Below are 19929 nucleotides of genomic sequence, written 5' to 3'. Positions count from 1 at the left end.
TCATGAATTTGATGCATTTTGAGCTGAACTTTGAAGGAGTAAGGGATATGGAGGGTTGGAGATGAGGGTGATTCATGTTCCCAATGAGGCCACCAACAAAAGCAAAGCACAGGAAGAGAAATGAGGACATAAGTGAGTGGAGAATGGCAACACTGGGTTAGTAAGCAAATGGCAGAGAAGGAAGAGAATTATCTCAAAACATTGTACATCAGTTTGAGGAGTTTAGAGCCATACTACTTGGACCAGTAAATCCAAAAGCTTTACCTCCTCACAGTAGACTTGGATTTGTAACAATTGAAAGTTTGTTCTTCCCTGGGGCTTGGTTCCAAGACCATACAATGTCATCATCTGTGTCCCAGAAGGATGCAAATCCGTGCTAAGTATTAACTAATCTTTCTGTGCACTCATAATGAACTCTCTGAGTTCATTACGTTCACTCAAAGGTCAACTGATGGCTGCTTGGGCCTGCTGGTTTATTGTTCCTTAAGCAAATGGTTCTTTGTCAAATGTTAATCCCTCTAAATTAAGGCCCAAGGAATAAAGAAATCCATTTAGTGACCTATGTGGATTTGCTACCCCTGGCACAGTTCCTTGCTCTTTGCCATGTGACCTTTCTATGCTAGTTTTAATAATTCACTGGTGTTTAAAGATCACCTGTGACTCAGCAGAATCCGGTTCTTATGACTATGAAACCAAATTTCTGATTCTCTCATTCAGGAAAATACCTCATCTGCTTTTAATATGAAGCTTATAGAATAATGGCAGTTGTCTATATTATTATTTCTACCTTTCTGAGGTTAGAAATTGTCTCTAGAATACTCAGAGTGAAAGCAATCCACTCTTGATCAGGTTAAATAAATTCTAGTCCAAAATTTTATTTTTTCTCCCTAGTTATACAAAATTGTAATGACCTATGCTCATTCCATTTCATCTTAAGCAAAAGCAAAAGTTTTTAGGCCAATGGGATCCTAGACTGGGATTAGAAAACAAACTATAATTATAGGTCTACTCATATGAATAATTAATACTAATCTCTTTGAGTGGATTCAGATTATGTTATTTACTCAAGGGATACTGTCCTAGACAAATTTCCTTCTTACCTGGGGTAAGGACACTTCTGTTCTGCCTGCTGGACAAGTTTATAGATATAATTACCACATGCTGTTCTCTTGTATTCTAGATTTCTCTCTGCCTTGAGTTGGGTCTCCAACTATTCTTAGTTATTTATCCATGTGCTTTTACTGCTTGAAGGATACTACCTCCATCCCCACCCCAAGCCTAGGGAAAGATTGAGTAGAACATGACTTTTCTAGCCATGTTTCTCAAGATTAGTTCTGAGACAACTTTTAAATCACCCATTGCTCCTCTTCATTTTATTGCCTAATCCAATTTTTTTTTTTAGACTTTCCCTCCATTAGCCCTGAACTCAGAAGGCTTCTTTTCTACTAATAGCACATGTGATTCCCATGAAAATCACACTCCCTCTCACGATGATGCTCCAGCCACATGAGACTTCCTAACACTTCAGGATAAAAGTTCATTTCCACTCTAGACACTTTATGCCTTCTGGGCTCTCTGCCTGGATTGCTCTGGCCTGGTCCTAACCCCTAGTCATAGCTTCATGACTAGCTGCCTCATGTCTTTCAGCTTTTAGCTCAAATATTAGTTTTTTAGAAAGGTCTTTATTGACTCCTGTAGACTCTTCTGCACATACAGGCTGAATATAAATTTGTTGGATAAGTGACTAGTGAAATCTGGTATTAAAAATGTCATATTTGAGAAAACGAAAAGATGTTGAAAGTACTGGAAATGTGTGGATGAGATGAGAAGGTCAGAAATACATATTGATTTTCCACATTTCTTTAGCACTTAACAGTTCACAAAGCACCCTACATAATACATCATCTGAATTTTTGAACCTCCATGATGGAAAAGTGTTGTTCTCTCTATTTCATAAAAAATGGAGGCTCGGAAAAGTAAAATAAAGTTTCAATATCATACAGTAACAAATAGAAGAAGTTGGAGGTTGAAGTATACTCTCATCTCCAAATTTAATGGTTTGTCTTCTGTGACATATTGGAGTCCCCTGACTTAAGTTGTGTGATCTATAGGTAAAATATCAGCAACATTAGGTGAATGGCAATTATCACAGCTGCACATTTTCATAGATGGATATCCAAATTCCTTTCCTGCTGCAGAACACCAAATGTTCCGCGTTCCATGCAACTCTGGTGTAGCCTCTTCTCAGTTCGACCACCAACTGCTAACTCCATGCTTTAGTTGTTTTTTTTTTTTTCTATAACTGGGGTTAATTATGTACATATTTCATGGAGTGGTTGTGAGAATTAAACTAGTCTATAGATGTAAATCTTTTTCAGAACATAGTTTAAGACATGAAAACTCTTATGATTATTGTCATCATTGTTATAAGTATAATTGTATATGTTTAATAAAGATTTTCCTTCCTCTTGAGAAAACACTAAAAGTACAATATATGTGACAGTTTTATCTGTGATTAATTTTTCAGGACTTCCATCATTAATTGTATGAAAGAAGAGTTCTTTGTTTTTAATCTTTGGACACTTGGTTGAACATGGCTTGGCTCTTGGCACTTTTCTTCTGAGGTTGCAGCCAGCCCTAAACCAGAAGTGTTAGAATGCATCTAACTGATCCTGGATTTGTTTTGCAATTATAAGTTGCAAAAGAATAAGGTCTCACTGTGAAATACATCAGAACTTAAGTAAAATCATATTTCAGTGATTAAAAAGGCATTTTAAAAAAGGGCATTAACTATCATCTGATTTATTTATTTACTTGGGGGGGCACAGAGGGAGAGTGAGAGGGAGAAGCAGACTCCCCACTAAGCAGGGAGTCTGATACAGAACTTCATCTCAGGACCCTGAGATCATGACCTGAGCAGAAGGCAGCTGCTTAACCAATTGAGCTACCCAGGAGCCACCTATCATCTGATTTCTAACCCATTTCTTAACATGAGTAAGCACAGTCCTTCTTGTCACTTTACACAGAGACAAGAAATTTTCTGCACTTGGAAGTATTCTATACAGTGTGGGTTTGTAACTTTTCATAATTTGTTTTACTCGGGTTATGTTTGCTTTTTTCTCTTCACATTGCTCCAAAGCAGATCTTGCTCATGGATTTCACTAATATATAATTACATTTTGAATATTTAGGTCTTCAACCAGGAGAATAGAGTACACTGGCAGATGCCGATCCTGTACCTTGTAAAAAGAATTCTTGGCCCATTTCATGATTTGGCTCTATTTGCAAGGGAATTGCTAGGATTCCTGGTATGAAGGGAAGAACAGTGATTATGTTTTCCTTAGAGACTTTATACTCAGAAACTTTCTTCCTCATGCTCTGACTTTCCCTGATATCTTTAATAAGACCAAGGGCTGATATCCAAGATCTATAAAGAACTCCTCAAACTCAACACACACAAAACAAACAATCACGTCCAAAAATGGGCAGAATGTATAAACAGACACTTCTCCAAAGAAGACATACAAATGGCTAACGGACATATGAAAAAATGTTCATCATCATTAGCCATCAGGGAGATTCAAGTCAAAACCACATTGAGACACCACCTTACACCAGTTAGAATGGCCAAAATTAACAAGACAGTAAACAAGTGTTGGAGAGGATGTGGAGAAAGGGGAACCTTCTTACGCTGTTGGTGGGAATGCAAGTTGGTGCAGCCACTTTGGAAAACAGTGTGGAGAGTCCTTAAGAAATTAAAAATAGAGCTCCCTATGATCCTGCAATTGCACTACTGGGTATTTGCCCCAAAGATACTGATGTAGTGAAAAGAAGGGCCATCTGTACCCCAATGTTCATAGCAGCTATGGCCACAGTCACCAAACTGTGGAAAGAACCAAGATGCCCTTCAACAGACGAATGGATAAAGAAGATATAGTCAATATATACAATGGAGTATTATGCCTCCATCTGAAAGGATGAATACCCAATTTTTGTATCAACATGGACTGGACTGGAGGAGATTCTGCTGAGTGAAATAAGTCAAGCAGAGAGAGTCATTATCATATGGTTTCACTTATTTGTGGAGGATAAGGAAAAACACAGGGGACATTGGGAGATGGTAAAGAGAAGTAAGTTGGGAGAAATAGGAGGGGGAGATAAACCATGAGAGACTGGACTCTAAGAAACAAACTGAGGGTTTTGGAGGGGAAGAGGGTGGGGGTTCAGTGAGCCTGGTGGTGGGAATTATGGAGGGCACGTATTGCATGGAGCACTGGGTGTGGTGCATAAACAGCGAATTCTGGAATACTGAAAAGAAATAAAATAAGATAAGAAAAAATAAATGCACAATTTGACCACTTTGGGGGTTGGGAAAAAAAAGACTGAACAAATAAGAGGCAAAACCTTCCTACAGAAATTTCAGTAATGCATAGTCTGATACAATGGATCTTAACCCTATTGGACACAATGCTCCCATTTTGTTTATTTTTTTTGTACATTATATCTCCTTTACTTACTTATTTTATAACTAGAAGTTTGTTCTCTTTGTTCCCAATGCTTCTCTTTTATCACAAAATCTTTTTTTTTAACATCTCCTTTATTATTTTAAAAGGAATTCAGGGAATAACATATTCAGGGAGGGTTTCCCTAGAGTATGTGAAGCCCTGAGAAAATACTTTGTGTGGGACCCCTTTCTACATAAACCATTCAGCTCACCTAAAATCAGCATGTAAACACCATTCTATTGGCCCAATATCATTTGATCATGTAAAAAAAAAAAAATACTACACTGACAGGTGGGAGCTATCTATTCACCAGGCAGCTCACCTGGAACTAAGGCCTTGCCATGGAGCGTGAGGCACCCTATGGGTTCAGTTGTGTTTCTTTAGGGGGAACCTATACCCCATGTATGGGGCTGAGCATTGGAGAGCAGCCCATAGGGGAGTAATAAGTACTGGGGCCCACACTTCTGGGAGACTTAGATATTTTCAAGGGTGTTACTCTATACCACAGGAGCACCCTTGAGACCCAATTAAAATATATCCATGGGACAGGAACCCTGCCAGCCCATGTCTAAAAATAGTATCAACCATATTTCTAGGCATAATTTTTTAGGAGATTGTTATTAATAATGCCCATGTATAATGTAACAGGAAAATACAATTATTCATAATAAATTACACATATTTTAATACAAAAATTTTGATGTGTGGCTATACCAGAAGGCTTAATGAAATTGTCAGATGATCTCAGCCTCTTTTGAGGATACATTTGGAGTTAAAAGAATAAGAACATCATCAGCCATTCAGTACAAAGACTATACGAAATGAAAGAACAGTTGTATAGATGGACACCAGAACAAAATAAAGTTGGGATAGTTAATGAGGAACCTGATATATCAGTTTATGATCAAAGAAAGAGGTAAATAAACTTAATGAATTTATGATTATGTAGCAAGACAAATTAAAGACTGGCAAACTGAAGAAATTAAAAGTAAGAATTTCTTATACGTGAACTCAGCATTATTTGTAAATGCATTGTTAAAATAACTGTGCTATGACATAAGTCTCAGAGGACCACTCTGTTTTGAAGTGAAAATTCTAAGGCTCCTTCCTGTGCCTGGAATGCTCTTCAGTGCCATTTTGGAAGAGTGCTCAAGCCAAACCAGTTCCTGTATGGGCCCAGTTCCCATTCTCTGCTTTGGGTTGTTGTCCAACCCTTTACCTATGGAATGGAATTGAGGAATCCCAGTACTTTTACCTGTTTTCTTGGGATCCCAGCACATGTCCAGGCACACTCTCAGTCTCTGGTGGGTTTTTTTTTTTTTTTAATTAACATATAATGTATTATTAGCCCCAAGGGTACAGGTCTGTGAATTGCCAGGTTTACACATTTCACAGAGTCTCTGGTGTTTTAAACAACCTTGCAAACTTTATTCTTGAAGAGGTAATGGGGACCATAGGATAGGTTAGAAAAATAAACAGTAATTCATGAGGCTATGGAGAATTTGTGTGACACTTTGCTTGAGATGGTATCCAAATAAGATTGAGTATGATCTCTAACTCTACCAAGACAGCCTGTATTGTATTATTAGAAAGTTGACAGGGGCTAATGATTTTAAAATTTTAAAAGAGGTGGTATGGGACAAAGGTTCAAGTATCTCCCAGTTTTCTTGTTCATTCTGGTCCTGTGTAGACAGTAGAATCAGAGATTCAGCTAAGGGCTGCCTAACTCACAGATAGTCTATTAATTTCCTTACATATTTCGCTTTTAAACCCTGAGCTTTCCTGAACATTATTTAATTGGTAGCATATTATTAGCATACAGTAGTCATTGCACATGATAAAGAAACTATGCATTATTTTTAAAATCAGAAAAAAATGTTATTTGCATAATTTGTTTTTATTCAAATGAAAATATTTTAAGAACTGGTGGTAAAACACAAAAGAAAAATAATGAAGATTTGTCTTCAGGATATGATGTTCTTCATGATATTAATTATTCTACTTTTAGAAAAGGATAATTTCCAGTTATTGAAAATTCTTTGTGGAAATAAATGACACAAACTGTTCTTTATATATGTCAATCTGAAGATCTAGACAAATAATTGTCTGATTTGATTCTCTCTTTAGTCTCATTCTTGTCCCAGTTGTAGAAAATGTCTTTGAGCTTGGAAGCCTTGTGATTCTTTGAACCATAATCATTAATTATTGACGAGGTAAAATAGTATGTCATATTCTGCAAAAAATACACTTTTATAAATTTTTCTGGCCTTACCCATGTGTTTAGTGAACCTGGCTGAATTTTGCCATTACTTTGGGACTTTCCAAGTTTGGTATATCTTCTAAAGAACTACTGGCATTACTCTTCTAGAATATTTTGTTCCTGTTTAGATAGAAATGTGGGAGGTGCAAACACATACTTTTCTGCATTTCTGCAGACAGAAACGTTGCCTCAAACTATATAATTGACATTATACTATACCATCTAGTGAATTCCAGCCTCAGTTATATAATGCAAATCATACAGAAAGAAGGAAAGGAGGCATAAATGGTACTTCCTAGTTTAGCATAAACATGTTTTCAGATGTGTGTAATACTGTGGTCCTATAAAAGCATTATACTAGTACTTAAATAGTGTGGTTGACTCAGGAAGAAAGACAGTGTTTTCTTTAGTTAGTTCTACTTGGAGTCCACTGCTAAAATAGAGAGTATCTCCATACCTAAGAAATGAGATGAAATGACACCAACATTAATGACTTTATACACATGTAATACTGTCATTATAGTGTAATGGGTAAGCATGTATCAAGAGTTTGGAATATAAACTAAGAAACAATTGCTTATGTTATTATAAGTGATTGCATGAATGAGTTCTGAAACACCACTGGGTGCCTCCAAGATGTTCACAACCCAAATATTGACACGTTAGGAGTAAATGCTCTAAATGCTCTAAATTCATTTTTAGTATCATTCAAGCCTCTCAGTTATTTTTTATCTTGTTCCCACTGTAGTCTTGGCTCTGTCTGCAGAATCTCAGTATATTTAACTACGTTTGGCTTACCTTCTCAGTTTGACCCTGCTCCAAGTAGGTTAGTGGAAGTGTGGATTTCTCTTTGGAGTATCTCCTGCAAAATAATAACTCTTGATCACCTCCTTTCAAATTATTTCTGTCTTGTTGGCAAGATTTTCTGCTGAGTATCACCTTTAGATTTTAAATTCTTAGTCCTCCTAAACATGTAATCAAGCCTGTACTAGTTATAATGTTCTTTCCAACCTAGGAAATCTCAATCATCATGAACTTCTTAGAGCCACAGGACACACTCCTAGAGGACAACTAGTTATTTATTTTGGACATTTTAGCACTCCAAAAAATTCATAGGCATAGTTTATGTCAGTTTGGAGGGAACAATTCTAATTTCTCATGTCCTATAGATCTTCAGTTTCCTCACTAAGCACTAAGTCTAAGATTGTTCTGTTTGCTAAGTAGTTTTTTTTCTCTCCCATTCTGCATTCATTTCTGAATCTAAATTCTTGAAGCTAAATGAGTGGTTTGTTAACATTCTCTGATGCACATGTGGATATAATCACATGTATGAAATAGAAATAGATCAGTTTGGACCACTGACAATGGTGTTTTCCAAAATGCAGTAAATATAACAGGACTAGATGAATAGTTTTGAGAGAAGTGTAGATCCATGTAGTTTTATGGGAATCCTCCAATGCCAGATGTGTACTCTTTCCTAAAAATGATCTTTCTGAGACTGTATCTACAGATTCTTGCTGATTTTGTGTTGATTGAAACTTTGTGTTAATTTGCCTTCCTTAAGTTTCTGCAAAGTGTCTCTTGCCCGTCTTGAATGGTGAATTGTTTCAAGATGGAGAACCTCTAAGGACTCTGCCAAAGGGTAATCTAAATTATAGGTATCAGGGAAAGCCTTCTTTAATTAAGGCACCAAAAGGAAGGTGTAGAGATAATTTTATATTTTCTTGAATTTCTACACTCAAGCATTAAATATTATAAATACTGTAAAAAATCCACTTTTTCCTGAAGTATACTTGCTACACAATGTTACATTAGTTTCAGGTATTTCTACATTAAAAACCTTGCTCACACTTATGTGGTGATGTTTAAAAGAAATTATTAACCTCAAGGGGCCTAGTCTGTGAATATTTTAATGAGAAATTTATTTTTCACAGACAGTGGAAGCCTCCATTCTCAAAAAATTATAAAGGTAAAGGCAATCTCAAAAGGTAATTTTTTCCCCTGGAACAAAAAATAAAACCTCTCTCAATGGAGCCATATGAACAAAAATGATCAGTTATTATCAAAACCAATAGGAAATATTGAAAAACAAAATATAGATAGAAAAATATAGATACATATATCTGTATCTATATATATGACTTATTTTTTATGCTTTATTTTTATTTTTTATTGAGGTATAGTTGATACACAATATTAGTTTCAAGAATATAGCTTCTTAATTTTTTCTCTCACATCTCTAAAAATCTTTGTGGATCATTGTTTTAGCCTGCCTGAATGAGAAAAGACCCTATGAGGGGCACCCGGGTGGCTTGGTTAGTTGAGCACCTGACTCTTGATTTTGGTTTAGGTCATGATCTCAGGGTTCTGGGACAGAGCCCCAGGTCAGGCTCCATGCTCAGTGGGGAGTCCACTTCAGGATTTTCTCTCTCCCTCTGCTCCTTCCCACATCTCTCAAATAAATAAATCTTTTTTTAAAAAAATTAATAAATATATATATATATTTTTTTTTAAATAAGGATCCTATGGGATGGTGCCCCCTAATGGTTAGAGCACAGGCTATAGTCTCCAGTACTCAACCCTAGATAAGATGCTCATTCTCTCGCAGCTTAACATTTTTTACTTGTTAATGGGATGACTTTACCTGGTGGTATAGTTCTAAGGATTAAATGACTTACCCCTGATGAAGTGCTTAGTCCAGGGGTTAAAGTAAGTTCTCAATAAATTGAGTCTATTACTAACCCATGTGAAAAGGAAGGGCAGTTATAATTTGTCATTTAATTATTGGTTCATTTAATAAGAACTTGTTGAGCTCCTACAGTGTATCAGATAAGGTTTTATGTGTTGCAGATGCCCAAATCAATAAGACATAGTCTCCTCTTCAAAGAAATTATTTGGAATACATGCAGAACCAGGTAAAAAAAAAAAGGGGTAATGTACAGCAAGATATCACATAAGCAGCTCTCTACTAAACTATAGTAGTCCTTGCTCTTCCCTTGGCTATAGATCAATGGAAGTTGTACTACACCTTCAAGGTATCAGGTAAAAGAACTAAAACCAAAAAGAAAAAAAAAAGATAGTGTATGTCAGAACTTCAGTAGTGATATAGTGGCCCTTTTCATTATGAGGGAATAGGATGTGTTAGAAATTTGACAGTCCAAGCAGGTGTTAAACACTAAGCAGATGCCTGGTGCTCAAGGAGAGTAGACTTCAGTGTACTCCAGAGCATATGCAGTCCAAACATTGCCAAGGATAGTGCAGGACTACAGGTGAACAAAGGGCTTGATATGTTTTATGGCACCAGACTGAATTTATTTAATATATATGGTTTCCTTGAAACCATATATATTATTATTTTATTTTATATCCATATTTATATTTATTTCATATTTTATTTTTATATTTAAATATTTTATATTTATATTCATATTATTTTATTATATATTATTATATTATTATATATTATATATATTAATACTTCTTTCCAATGGAACTCTGATCTCCTGAAATGTTCTTAATCCTAAAAGTGGCAGTATAGATTACTGGCAGTATAGATTTTAACCTTTCTACTGTTAATGATAGAAGTGTTTAGAACTTTTGTCAAACACTGACGAGCACTATAGAGAGACAATCACTGTAGAAAGACGATCTCCTGTAGTCTTCACATGCACACACACACACACACACACACACACACACCCCTGATCTATCTTAATATAATTTCCATTTTGTAGACAAGGAGTTAAGAATGTGTCTGTCTTCCCCCTGTTAAAGCTTGCAGAATATGCATTATCAAATTCCTGTGACTTTCCATAAAGACTTCCTACTTGTTATATAGAAATTCTACTTTCTGTGTTTTCTTTAATAAACTCATATCTTGACTACCTTGTATCCTGACTAGCTTGCTTTCTTTTCTGTAATGTGTTATGTTAAATGGAATATTGAGTTTCTTTTGACAGGAAAAGAAACTTCCTGGTTGTGAGAACAGAGTTCCTGCTGCACAGCTGTTCACATCGGGACATTTATGTTCTCATTGTGCAACTTCTACTTTATAATTTGTCTTTGAATATCATGTGAATTACACTTTCAATTTACAAAGCTCAGCATCACCAAGAGAAACCTCCTATGTGCTTTGTGCTAAATACTGAGCTGACCCTGGAATAGAGCCTTGAGTAAGATGTAGTCTCTGACCTTCAAGATCTGGAGGAAATGGATGTGTAAGCAAAGAATTCCAATAATGTAAAAGAGTAAATCAAGAAGTTTGAATGAAGAAGAAAACACCCCAGAGGTGTGATCCATTCGTCTGATTGTGTGGATTGGGGGATATTGAAGTAAAGCTTCTTGTAGGGTAATATCTGGCCCTAGCCAGATACATCCACTTTCTTCTTAATTGTACATAAAATTTTCTTGATTGAAAAAACGATCAATGACCAATTTAAACTGTACAAGAATATACTATGATTATTATTTTTTTTTTGCTATCTGCACTAGCAATCACATGATAGCTTCAAAGAAACAAACAAAAACAAACCAGACCCTTAAATGTGCAGCTCTTCCTGAAGTATCAATTTTCTCCTATAGACACAAACTTCAGATTTACCTTCCTTTTATCTAAATGAATCTAATAAGGTAAAAAGTAATTGAATCTATTTCATTCTATCTTATTCTATTTATATATTTTTAAGTTCTCAGACACTGTAGTTTTGGGGACATCGGCTTTCATATATAGGAAGTAAGAGTCAAATTGCAAAAGGAATGGATAGCCAGAGAGCCAAAGTTCTGGTGTTCTGGTGTTCTGGTGTTCTTGTTTTTTGTTTTTTTGTTTGTTTGTTTGTTTTCTTTTAATTTAGACCTCTATGTCATTGGTCTATTAGCTTCTTAGCCACTTTTCCCTATTTGGCAAGAGCCTTAGATAAAAATTGTAGCCTATAGTCTCAAGTATACCAATCAGGGTTTTAGAGACATAATTTGGGAACTAGAAATAATCTCAGATTATATATAGATATCATTTTTCAAATGAAAAAGTCCAGATAAGTGAAAATGATTTGCCATAGTTAAAGCTAGATAGTGACATGATTATCCTTAGAACAATTCCTGTTTCCTTTTTTTTTTTAATGCCTTCACATGTTTATTGGTCATTTCTTTTTCCCTTTATAGTAAAACGTCCACATCTTTTGCCCATTTTTCTGTTTCCTTTTAAAGTGATCTTTGTTCTATACCAATGGTTCTCAAATTTTAACTGAAAGAAACACTTTGAAGAACTTCTCAAAGCAGACAACAACCCCCAGCAGTTGTGATTCAGTAGGTTTTAAGGAAACCCCAGTAATCTGCATTTCTAAGAAGTTTTCTAACAAGTTTCTGGGTGTTGCTGCTGCTGACTGGGAAGCACACACTGAGCACACACATTGCTCTAACAGCAAACATCTGAGGCCTCTAGTCTACCTGATGTATTTTTAATCCCAAGCTTCTGAGAACCCACTACTGGGCATTCTTCACTACAAATCTATATTGCCTTTTTCCTCCTGATGGGACATATCATCTTTCCATAGCATACCTAGAGGCTTTATTTGCTGATGGCTTGGTCTAAGAACTGAAGATTTTCTGGGCAATTAGTTGTTTATCTAATTATAGACCTATAAATGTATGCATGCTTCTTTAAATAGACCACCATCTTGTGGTAACACCTTAATTTTAAGTTTCTACTTTGAATTGGTTTTAATAAGTAGAAAACTTTTAAGTATTTTTAAGGTACATAATTACAAAATGTGACTATAAAAATAGGTGAAATAGGTGATGGAGATTAAAGAATGTACTTGCTCTGATGAGCACTGGGTGATGTATGGAAGTGTTGAGTCACTAAATTTTTATACCTGAAACTAATATTACACTGCATGTTAACTATCTGGAATTTGAATAAAAACTTTAAAAAATAAAAATAAGTTTAAACAATAAAATAAAATTAATAAAATAAAATTTCAATTATAACTATATATATATATATATATATAAATATATATAATTTATTTATTTTTTGAGAGAGAGTATGAGGGGAAGGCGCAAAGGGAGAGGGAGAGGATCCCAAGCATGGGGGCTCAATCTCACAACCCTGAGATCATGACCTGAGCTGAAATCAAGAGTCAGATGTTTAACCAACTGAGCCACCTCGTCACCCCCAAAATATTTGGGTCTGTGTGTGTGTGTGTGTGTGTGTGTGTCATATGTGTATGTATGTGATATGTAAGTATGTGTATATATATTCACACACACACAAGCAATTATTTTTTACCTTGTAGGTCTTTACCGAGTTCAGGTTTTTCAAGGCACTGATTCTTTTCCCTCCTACAGTTTCAATTATTTTATTTAACTGTTCTAACACCATCTGATATTCTGTACTAGCAGTACTTGAATTTGTCACCTCTTTTTTTTTTAACCTTTTGTCTGCTTATTTTCAATCTCATATTATTGTCTTCTTAACTCATTTTAATTTCTTTTATAATTGTTTCCCCATGATGTGTACTTATTCTCTAAATGTTCTTCTTTATCTTAGGTTAAATCAGGTACAAAAGGGGTACCTGGGTGGCTCAGTCGGGTAAGGGTCTGCCTTTAACTCAGGTCATGATCCCAGAGTCATGTGATGAAGCCCTGAATCAAGCTCCTTGCTCAATGGAGAGTCTGCTTTTCCCCCTGCCCCTCATACCACTCGTGATCTCTCTCTCACTCAAATAAATAAATAAAATCTTTAAAAAAAATCATGTACAAAAACATGATCTCCAAGATCTTTTGGTGCCTTTTAAGATTTTTAATAGGTCTTTCTGTTTGATGCTGTCTTAAATTCACCTTTATTGTCTTGTTAGTAATAGTTTTTTTTTTTTTAAGATTTTATTTATTTATTTGACAGACAGAGATCACAAGTAGGCAGAAAGACAGGCAGAAAGAGAGGGGGAAGCAGGCTCCCTGCTGAGCAGAGAGCCCAATTCGGGGCTCAATCCCAGGGTCCTGAGATCATGACCTGAGCTGAAGGCAGAGGCTTAACCTACTGAGCCACCCAGGCACCCCAGTTAATAGTTTAACTAAGCCCATAATCACTCAGTCAAAGAATGCATTGCTCTTGTTTCCTATGAGCTAGATATGATCATTTGGCTAAGTTCAGGCCATAAGAACTTCCAGTTCTCTTTCTCAAAGACATGGTGCTTGCTCTGGATTCCTCTTTCTCTACCCAGTTGCCTGGAAAATATCAACGATTGAATTGATCTTCCTGCTTGTAGAGATGGAAGCTGGGTGTCTTGATAACAGAGCCATTTTGCTAGCCTGAGTCCTTGGATAAACTCAAGATGTGGCTACTTTCCCATAATGACCCTGGAATGTCACATAAGAAAGAAAGACACATTTTTGTTAATATTTTGGGCTAGATGGTACCTTGTTGTGAAGGTTGTGCTATGTGTCATAGATTGTTTAGTAGCACCCTTATCCATAGCTACAAGATACCTATAGTACCTCTTCTCATCTCAGCTGTGATTAACAAAGATGTTTCCATTCTTTGGCAAATGCCCTGTATAAGTAAAAATTATCCCTGATGGGGGCGCCTGGGTGGCTCAGTGGGTTAAAGCCTCTGCCTTCAGCTCAGGTCATGATCTCATGATCCTGGGATTGAGCCCCACATCAGGCTTTTTGCTCAGCAGAGAGCCTGCTTCCTCCTCTCTCTCTGCCTGCTTCTCTGCCTACTTGTGATCTCTGCCTGTCAAATAAATAAATAAAATCTTTAAAAAAAAAAAAAGTTGTCCCTGGTGAAGACCACTAGTCTAGAGACTAACTAATGTAGAAATTGTTACCTGTGAGATGCCTTAAAAAAAAAAAAAACTCAAAAAACATGGCATTTGCTTAGATGTCAGGTGGAAGGAAATGGGTAAAGTGGCATGGAAAGCTGGAAGGTGCTGATAATTTTCTACTGTGGCATTTGGTAAAACTGCTGTCTATGGTACTGTAGTAGGCAGAACACATTCCTATAGAGCCTAAAGCTATGGGGAAAGTGTTTAGAAAGAGGCAAAATATCAGTATGTTTGGGATGTTACATGCTGTTTTAAGCAAAATACCACAATTAAAAAAGTGAGCATATCCAGGAAATACTGGACAATCTCCTTGTTGCCTGAAACCTATTTTAGGTTAGCCAATACACCAGGCACCTGAGTTTTCTCAGAGTTGGAAAAATTAACTCTCTTAATCTCACAAACCACAAAAGAAAGATTATCATAGTTTTACTCAAAAGCCTCCCATTCAGACTCATCAGCCAAAAATATGAGGAGGTCACAGATAAATAATCAAGTTATAGGTGTTGCCTTCCCACTCCTGCCTACTTTTTTAGAAGGTCATAAGAAAATGAAGAAAAGGAAAGTAAGCCCAACAAAGCCACCAATTAATTATAAGCAAGAGTCAGAGGATGAAGAAACATCACTAGAAGACATTTTTGAGTGAGCTTCTTCTACACAGGGATCTTGATTCTTCAGAAAGTTGAAAAGACAGTAGCTTGGCCTTCAGAGGTTTTCAACTGTGTGATATATGAAGAAATCCTTGATTTCTTAAACTGCCCCAGCAGAGAGGAAGCCAAGAAAGCTGTGCAGTAGCCCAATATGGTCCAACTCCCCAACAACTGTTTTGGCAGATGGTGGGGAAGATGAGGAAACAAGGAAAATTTCCCAGGTGACAAAACATGGGGCCAAAGAGGACAATGAATAATAAACTTCCTCCCAGAGAACAAAACCAGTCTGACCACGGAAGTTCTTTCACTGCTGGTTCAAGGGGCTTTTGAAATTCTGAGCCAGTATCATTTATTTCACAACTGCAACGAACTAATGACTTTTTTAGGTCAGGGTTTTTAATTGCTGCTTTTCTATTTCTTTCCCACCATTGTATGTTGCATATGGTTGTCAGAGGTAGGAGAGAAATAAATGACTGCACTTTTCTGTTCACTAGACTGTTGGGCTCTTCACTGCACCACATGGAAAGATTATGCATCACCCAGAGATACCCAATTTTGAGTGGGATGCAGTAACTGGATTTTGATGATACCTCTTGGAGAAATGGTGTTTTCTTTATCTAGGAATGATATATGGATACTTGTACATGGGTACTGGGGGGGCCAGAGTGACCGTCTATCGGAAGCCATTACTGTCCCCTCAGTCTTTGTGACCCCTCCACTTTCTTTTAGTAACAGACTCTATTGTAATTTTTAGTTGTGCATTTTTGCTCTTAAATTAACGGCATTGCCTATGGCAGCTTTTTATCTACAGAACTAGACAAAATATGTTCCAATAAGTATTTTAATTTCTTCTACATTTCTGAGTATTTTCTTATTCTATCTTCTAATATAAAAGAATTTTTATATTTCTTTTTTATGACTATTTACATTTTTTTGTTTATCTTTAAAACCCAGTTTTAAGATTCAGTAGTTGTATTACCTATTTATTAAACAATATCTGCTTTAAAAATAAAATAATTTCTTTATTTAAAAACCAGATTTGATATGTAGCTCCCATTCTTACAGACACATATGTATATTCTCACAGACACATATGTATATTCTCTTGTGTATCCACACACACACAGACATAATTCCTTTCTTGGGTTTAGTTTCTTTCCACTTTTTTAAATTCTTGACTTTGATAAATACCTCTAATTTTTCTTCTTCCTTATTTAGTAAGAAATGACCTTTTAGCAGAGCTTTGTTACCCAGGAATTCTTAAATGTAAATATTTTTTTGATTTATTTGAGCACTTTTATTGTTTAAAAGTTTGTTAGCTTCTATCCCAACCTTCCCCAACAACTTGGGTTTTGTCTTATTTTCCATGTTTCAAGTAGTAAAACAATAACAAATCTGGAGTAAAATATAAAAGAGAGATTAAGCTTATTCAACTCACTTTAATATGCAATGTAAGAGTATATCCTACCTATGAATCACAAGTTCAACTGAGATCTTGAAGAGAGCAGGCAAATGCATGACAGAACTAAAATGAGTTGCATTGTTGTATTGATGATAAGAGTTCCTGATAACTAATCCCTTAGTCATTGTCTAGGCCTTGGTAGGCATAAACTCTAACAAAAGTCAAGATGTAATGTAGAGCACTAAGTTGAATTAAAGCCTACGGACAGGAAATAGTGGAAAAGAAAATTGTCAGCTATAGGTTGCTGAGGGCTTCCACTCCAGGAAGGACTTTACCTTCCAGGAGTTCCAGACTAGCACCTCCTCCAGTGCTCACATGGCTGACTTTATCTTCAGTGTTCCATTTGGCACAGCAGGTAGCAGTGTCACCACCTCCTATAATAGTGATGCAGCCCCTAGAAGTGGCTTTCACAATTTCATCCATAAGAGCTTTTGTTCCCTTAGCAAAGGCATCCCATTCAAATACGCCTACAGGACCATTCCACACAATTAGCTTGGCTTGGGCCACAACTTGAACATTTTTCTTATTGGTCTCAGGACCACAGTCCAAAGCCATCCAGCCAGCAGGTATGCCTGATGCTACAGTGGCGTGGCCAACTTTAGCATTCTCCTCAAATTTGTCAGCAGTGACAAAGTCAACAGGAAAGGTAATGTTCACACCTTTCTCACTGGCTTTCGCCATGATATCTTTGACAATTTTGGCCCCCTCTTCATCAAAGAGGGATGCACCAATCTCCATGTTGTTTAGTACCTTAAGGAAGGTAAAAGCCATTCCACCGCCAATTATCATCTCATTGACCTTATCCAGCATATTTTGGATAAGTTGGATTTTGTCTGCTACTTTGGCTCCACCAAGTATAGCCAGAAAGGGTCTTTCTGGATTTTCCAAGGCTTTGGCAAAATATTCCAGCTCTTTTTTCATCAGGAATCCAGATGCCTTCTGGGGCAGATCCACTCCCACCATAGAACTGTGGGCCCGGTGAGCAGTGCCAAAAGCATCATTGACATAGACATCCCCTAGTTTGGAGAGTGATGCTCGGAAGGCTTTTATTTTATCTGGTTCAGCTTTAAGCTTATTTCCAGAAGGATCTTGGCCTTTTCCTTCTTCCTCCACATGAAAGCGCAGGTTCTCCAGTAGGATAACTGAACCAGCAGCTGGGTTGGCACAGGCTTTCTCCACTTCTGGGCCCACACAGTCCTTTAGAAACAGAACATCCTTGCCCAGTAAGGATTTGAGCTCAGCAGCAACAGGCTCTAGTGAGTATTTATCTGGCATGGGAACACCATCAGGTCGACCTAGATGACTCATAAGAACTACTGACCTGGCTCCATTATCTAGACAGTACTTGATGCTTGGGATGGAAGCTTTGATTCTCTGGTTATTTGTAATCTGGTTCTTCTTCATGGGGACATTAAAATCTACTCTCATGATGACTCGCTTGCCTTTAACATCTAGCTTGTCCAAAGTTAACTTCTTAGAAAGAGACATCTTGACAATATAAAGACAGAAACTGAAAGCTAGATCCCAATGCTGAAGAATCACTTTACTGCTGATGGGAGGTTGGATAGGTGGTGCTTTCCAACGTCTTTCCCCTTGGCCCGCCCCTTTCTTCTCATCACTGTCTTCCATAGGGCAGACATCATTGAACTCCGGAAAAGGAAACCTGGCTCTGTGATTGGTTAATGGTCTTGTCCATTTGGATTTGGAACGTGTGGCCCTTGCAGATTCAAACTGCCAGTGCTGAGCGTGACCCCTGAGTAGTGGTACCTGGCTTAGAGTGAGAGCTGGGAAGTGAAGAAACCGTGGAATAAGAATGTTTCTGAGGGCGAAGGCTCCTGCAGGTTCTCTATTGCCACATTTTTTTTGACACTTCCTCTTATTATTAAAACAAAATGAAGTGAAACGAAACAAAAAATCTTCACCCAGGTCAAATCTTAATTATATTGAGATACAAAAACTATAGTACCAATAAAGAGATGGTTCTATGACTCCTTGTTTATTCAAGGCAATGTGGTATGCTTCTGTTTTTATATGTCAGCCTTAGTGTCAGCCTTTGTCTTAAATATAATCTAGGGTAAGCAGGAATGATCTGTTTTTATTACCTTACTCTATTGTCAGACCACTGAGAAATTAGAAAATGCTAATGAAAAGACATATAATACAATTAAATTTATGGGACACAAAAATGCAATGTTAAATATGTTAAATAAGTTAAATAAGTTAACTTTAAGATTTCAAAGTAATCAAATTAATCTAACAAGGGACTAGATAAAAACAAACTAAATTCATAGGTTGCAGAAGAAAGGAAATAATAAAGATTAAGACAGACATAAATGAAATTTAGGATAGAAAAAACAATGGACAAAATAAAAAAAAGAAGTTATCCTTTGAAAAGATAACAAAATTGACAAACCTTTATCTAAATGGCCAAAGGGAAAAAAAGGACTCAAATTACTAAGATAAATGAAAGTAAGGACATGACTACTGATTTTATAGAAAGAAAAATGATTAGAAGAGAACACTATAAATAATTTTAGGTGAAATGGACAAATTCCTAGAAATACAAACCATACCAAGAGAGAATCATGAAGAAATTAAAAAAAAAAAATCAATGATTTATAACTAGTAAGGTGCTAGAATCAGTAATCAAAAATTTCCTGATAAAGAAAAGCCCTGGATTTGATGGCTTTACTGGTGCATTCTACCAAACCTTTGGAAGAGAACTAGTATGAATTTTTCTCTAACTTAAAAAAAAAAAATGAAGAGAAGGGAGCACTTCCTAACTCATTTTAGAATGTCAGTATTACTCTGATACTAAAATCAGACGAAGGCAATTTTAAAATAGAAAACTGTACATCAATATCTCTCATGAATATTGAAGCAAAAACCCTCAACCAAATACTAGCAAACAGAATTCAGCAGCATATTACAAGAATTAAACACCATGATCAAGTGGGACTTATTCCTGGAACACAAGAATGGTTCAATATATGAAAATCAATCAATGTAATACACCAGATTAACATAAAGAGGGAAAAAAAAAACATGATTATCTCAGTTGATTCAGAAAAAGCATTTGACAAAATTCATCACTGTTTCATGATAAAAGCATGCAACAAACTAGGAAAAGATGGAAAACCACCTGAATATTATAAAAGTGATATGTGAAAAATTCACAGCAAACATACTCAATGATGAAAGACTGAATGCTTTTTCTCTAATATCTGTC

At 36.3% G+C, this 19929-nt stretch overlaps 1 protein-coding gene across 1 annotated transcript; it reads right to left on the bottom strand.

The window, feature by feature from the left end:
* Positions 1-16520: 16520 nt before the first annotated feature.
* On the bottom strand, positions 16521-18227 carry PGK2 (phosphoglycerate kinase 2). The gene has a single exon (XM_032864569.1). The coding sequence runs from the start codon at positions 18186-18188 to the stop codon at positions 16935-16937; it is 1254 nt and encodes a 417-aa protein (XP_032720460.1). The 5' UTR covers positions 18189-18227; the 3' UTR covers positions 16521-16934.
* Positions 18228-19929: the final 1702 nt, after the last annotated feature.

The sequence above is a fragment of the Lontra canadensis genome, unplaced genomic scaffold (genome assembly GCF_010015895.1).
Source record: "Lontra canadensis isolate GAN:19392208 unplaced genomic scaffold, GSC_riverotter_1.0 scaffold27, whole genome shotgun sequence".
Lineage (NCBI taxonomy): Eukaryota > Metazoa > Chordata > Mammalia > Carnivora > Mustelidae > Lontra > Lontra canadensis.
The sequence above is the reverse complement of the archived record's forward strand: the minus strand, read 5'-3'. Positions and strand labels throughout refer to the sequence as shown.

What these genes read in the sequence shown, in the direction of transcription:
- PGK2 (XM_032864569.1), bottom strand. Translation starts at nt 18,188, where the DNA reads ATGTCTCTTTCTAAGAAGTTAACTTTGGACAAGCTAGATGTTAAAGGC.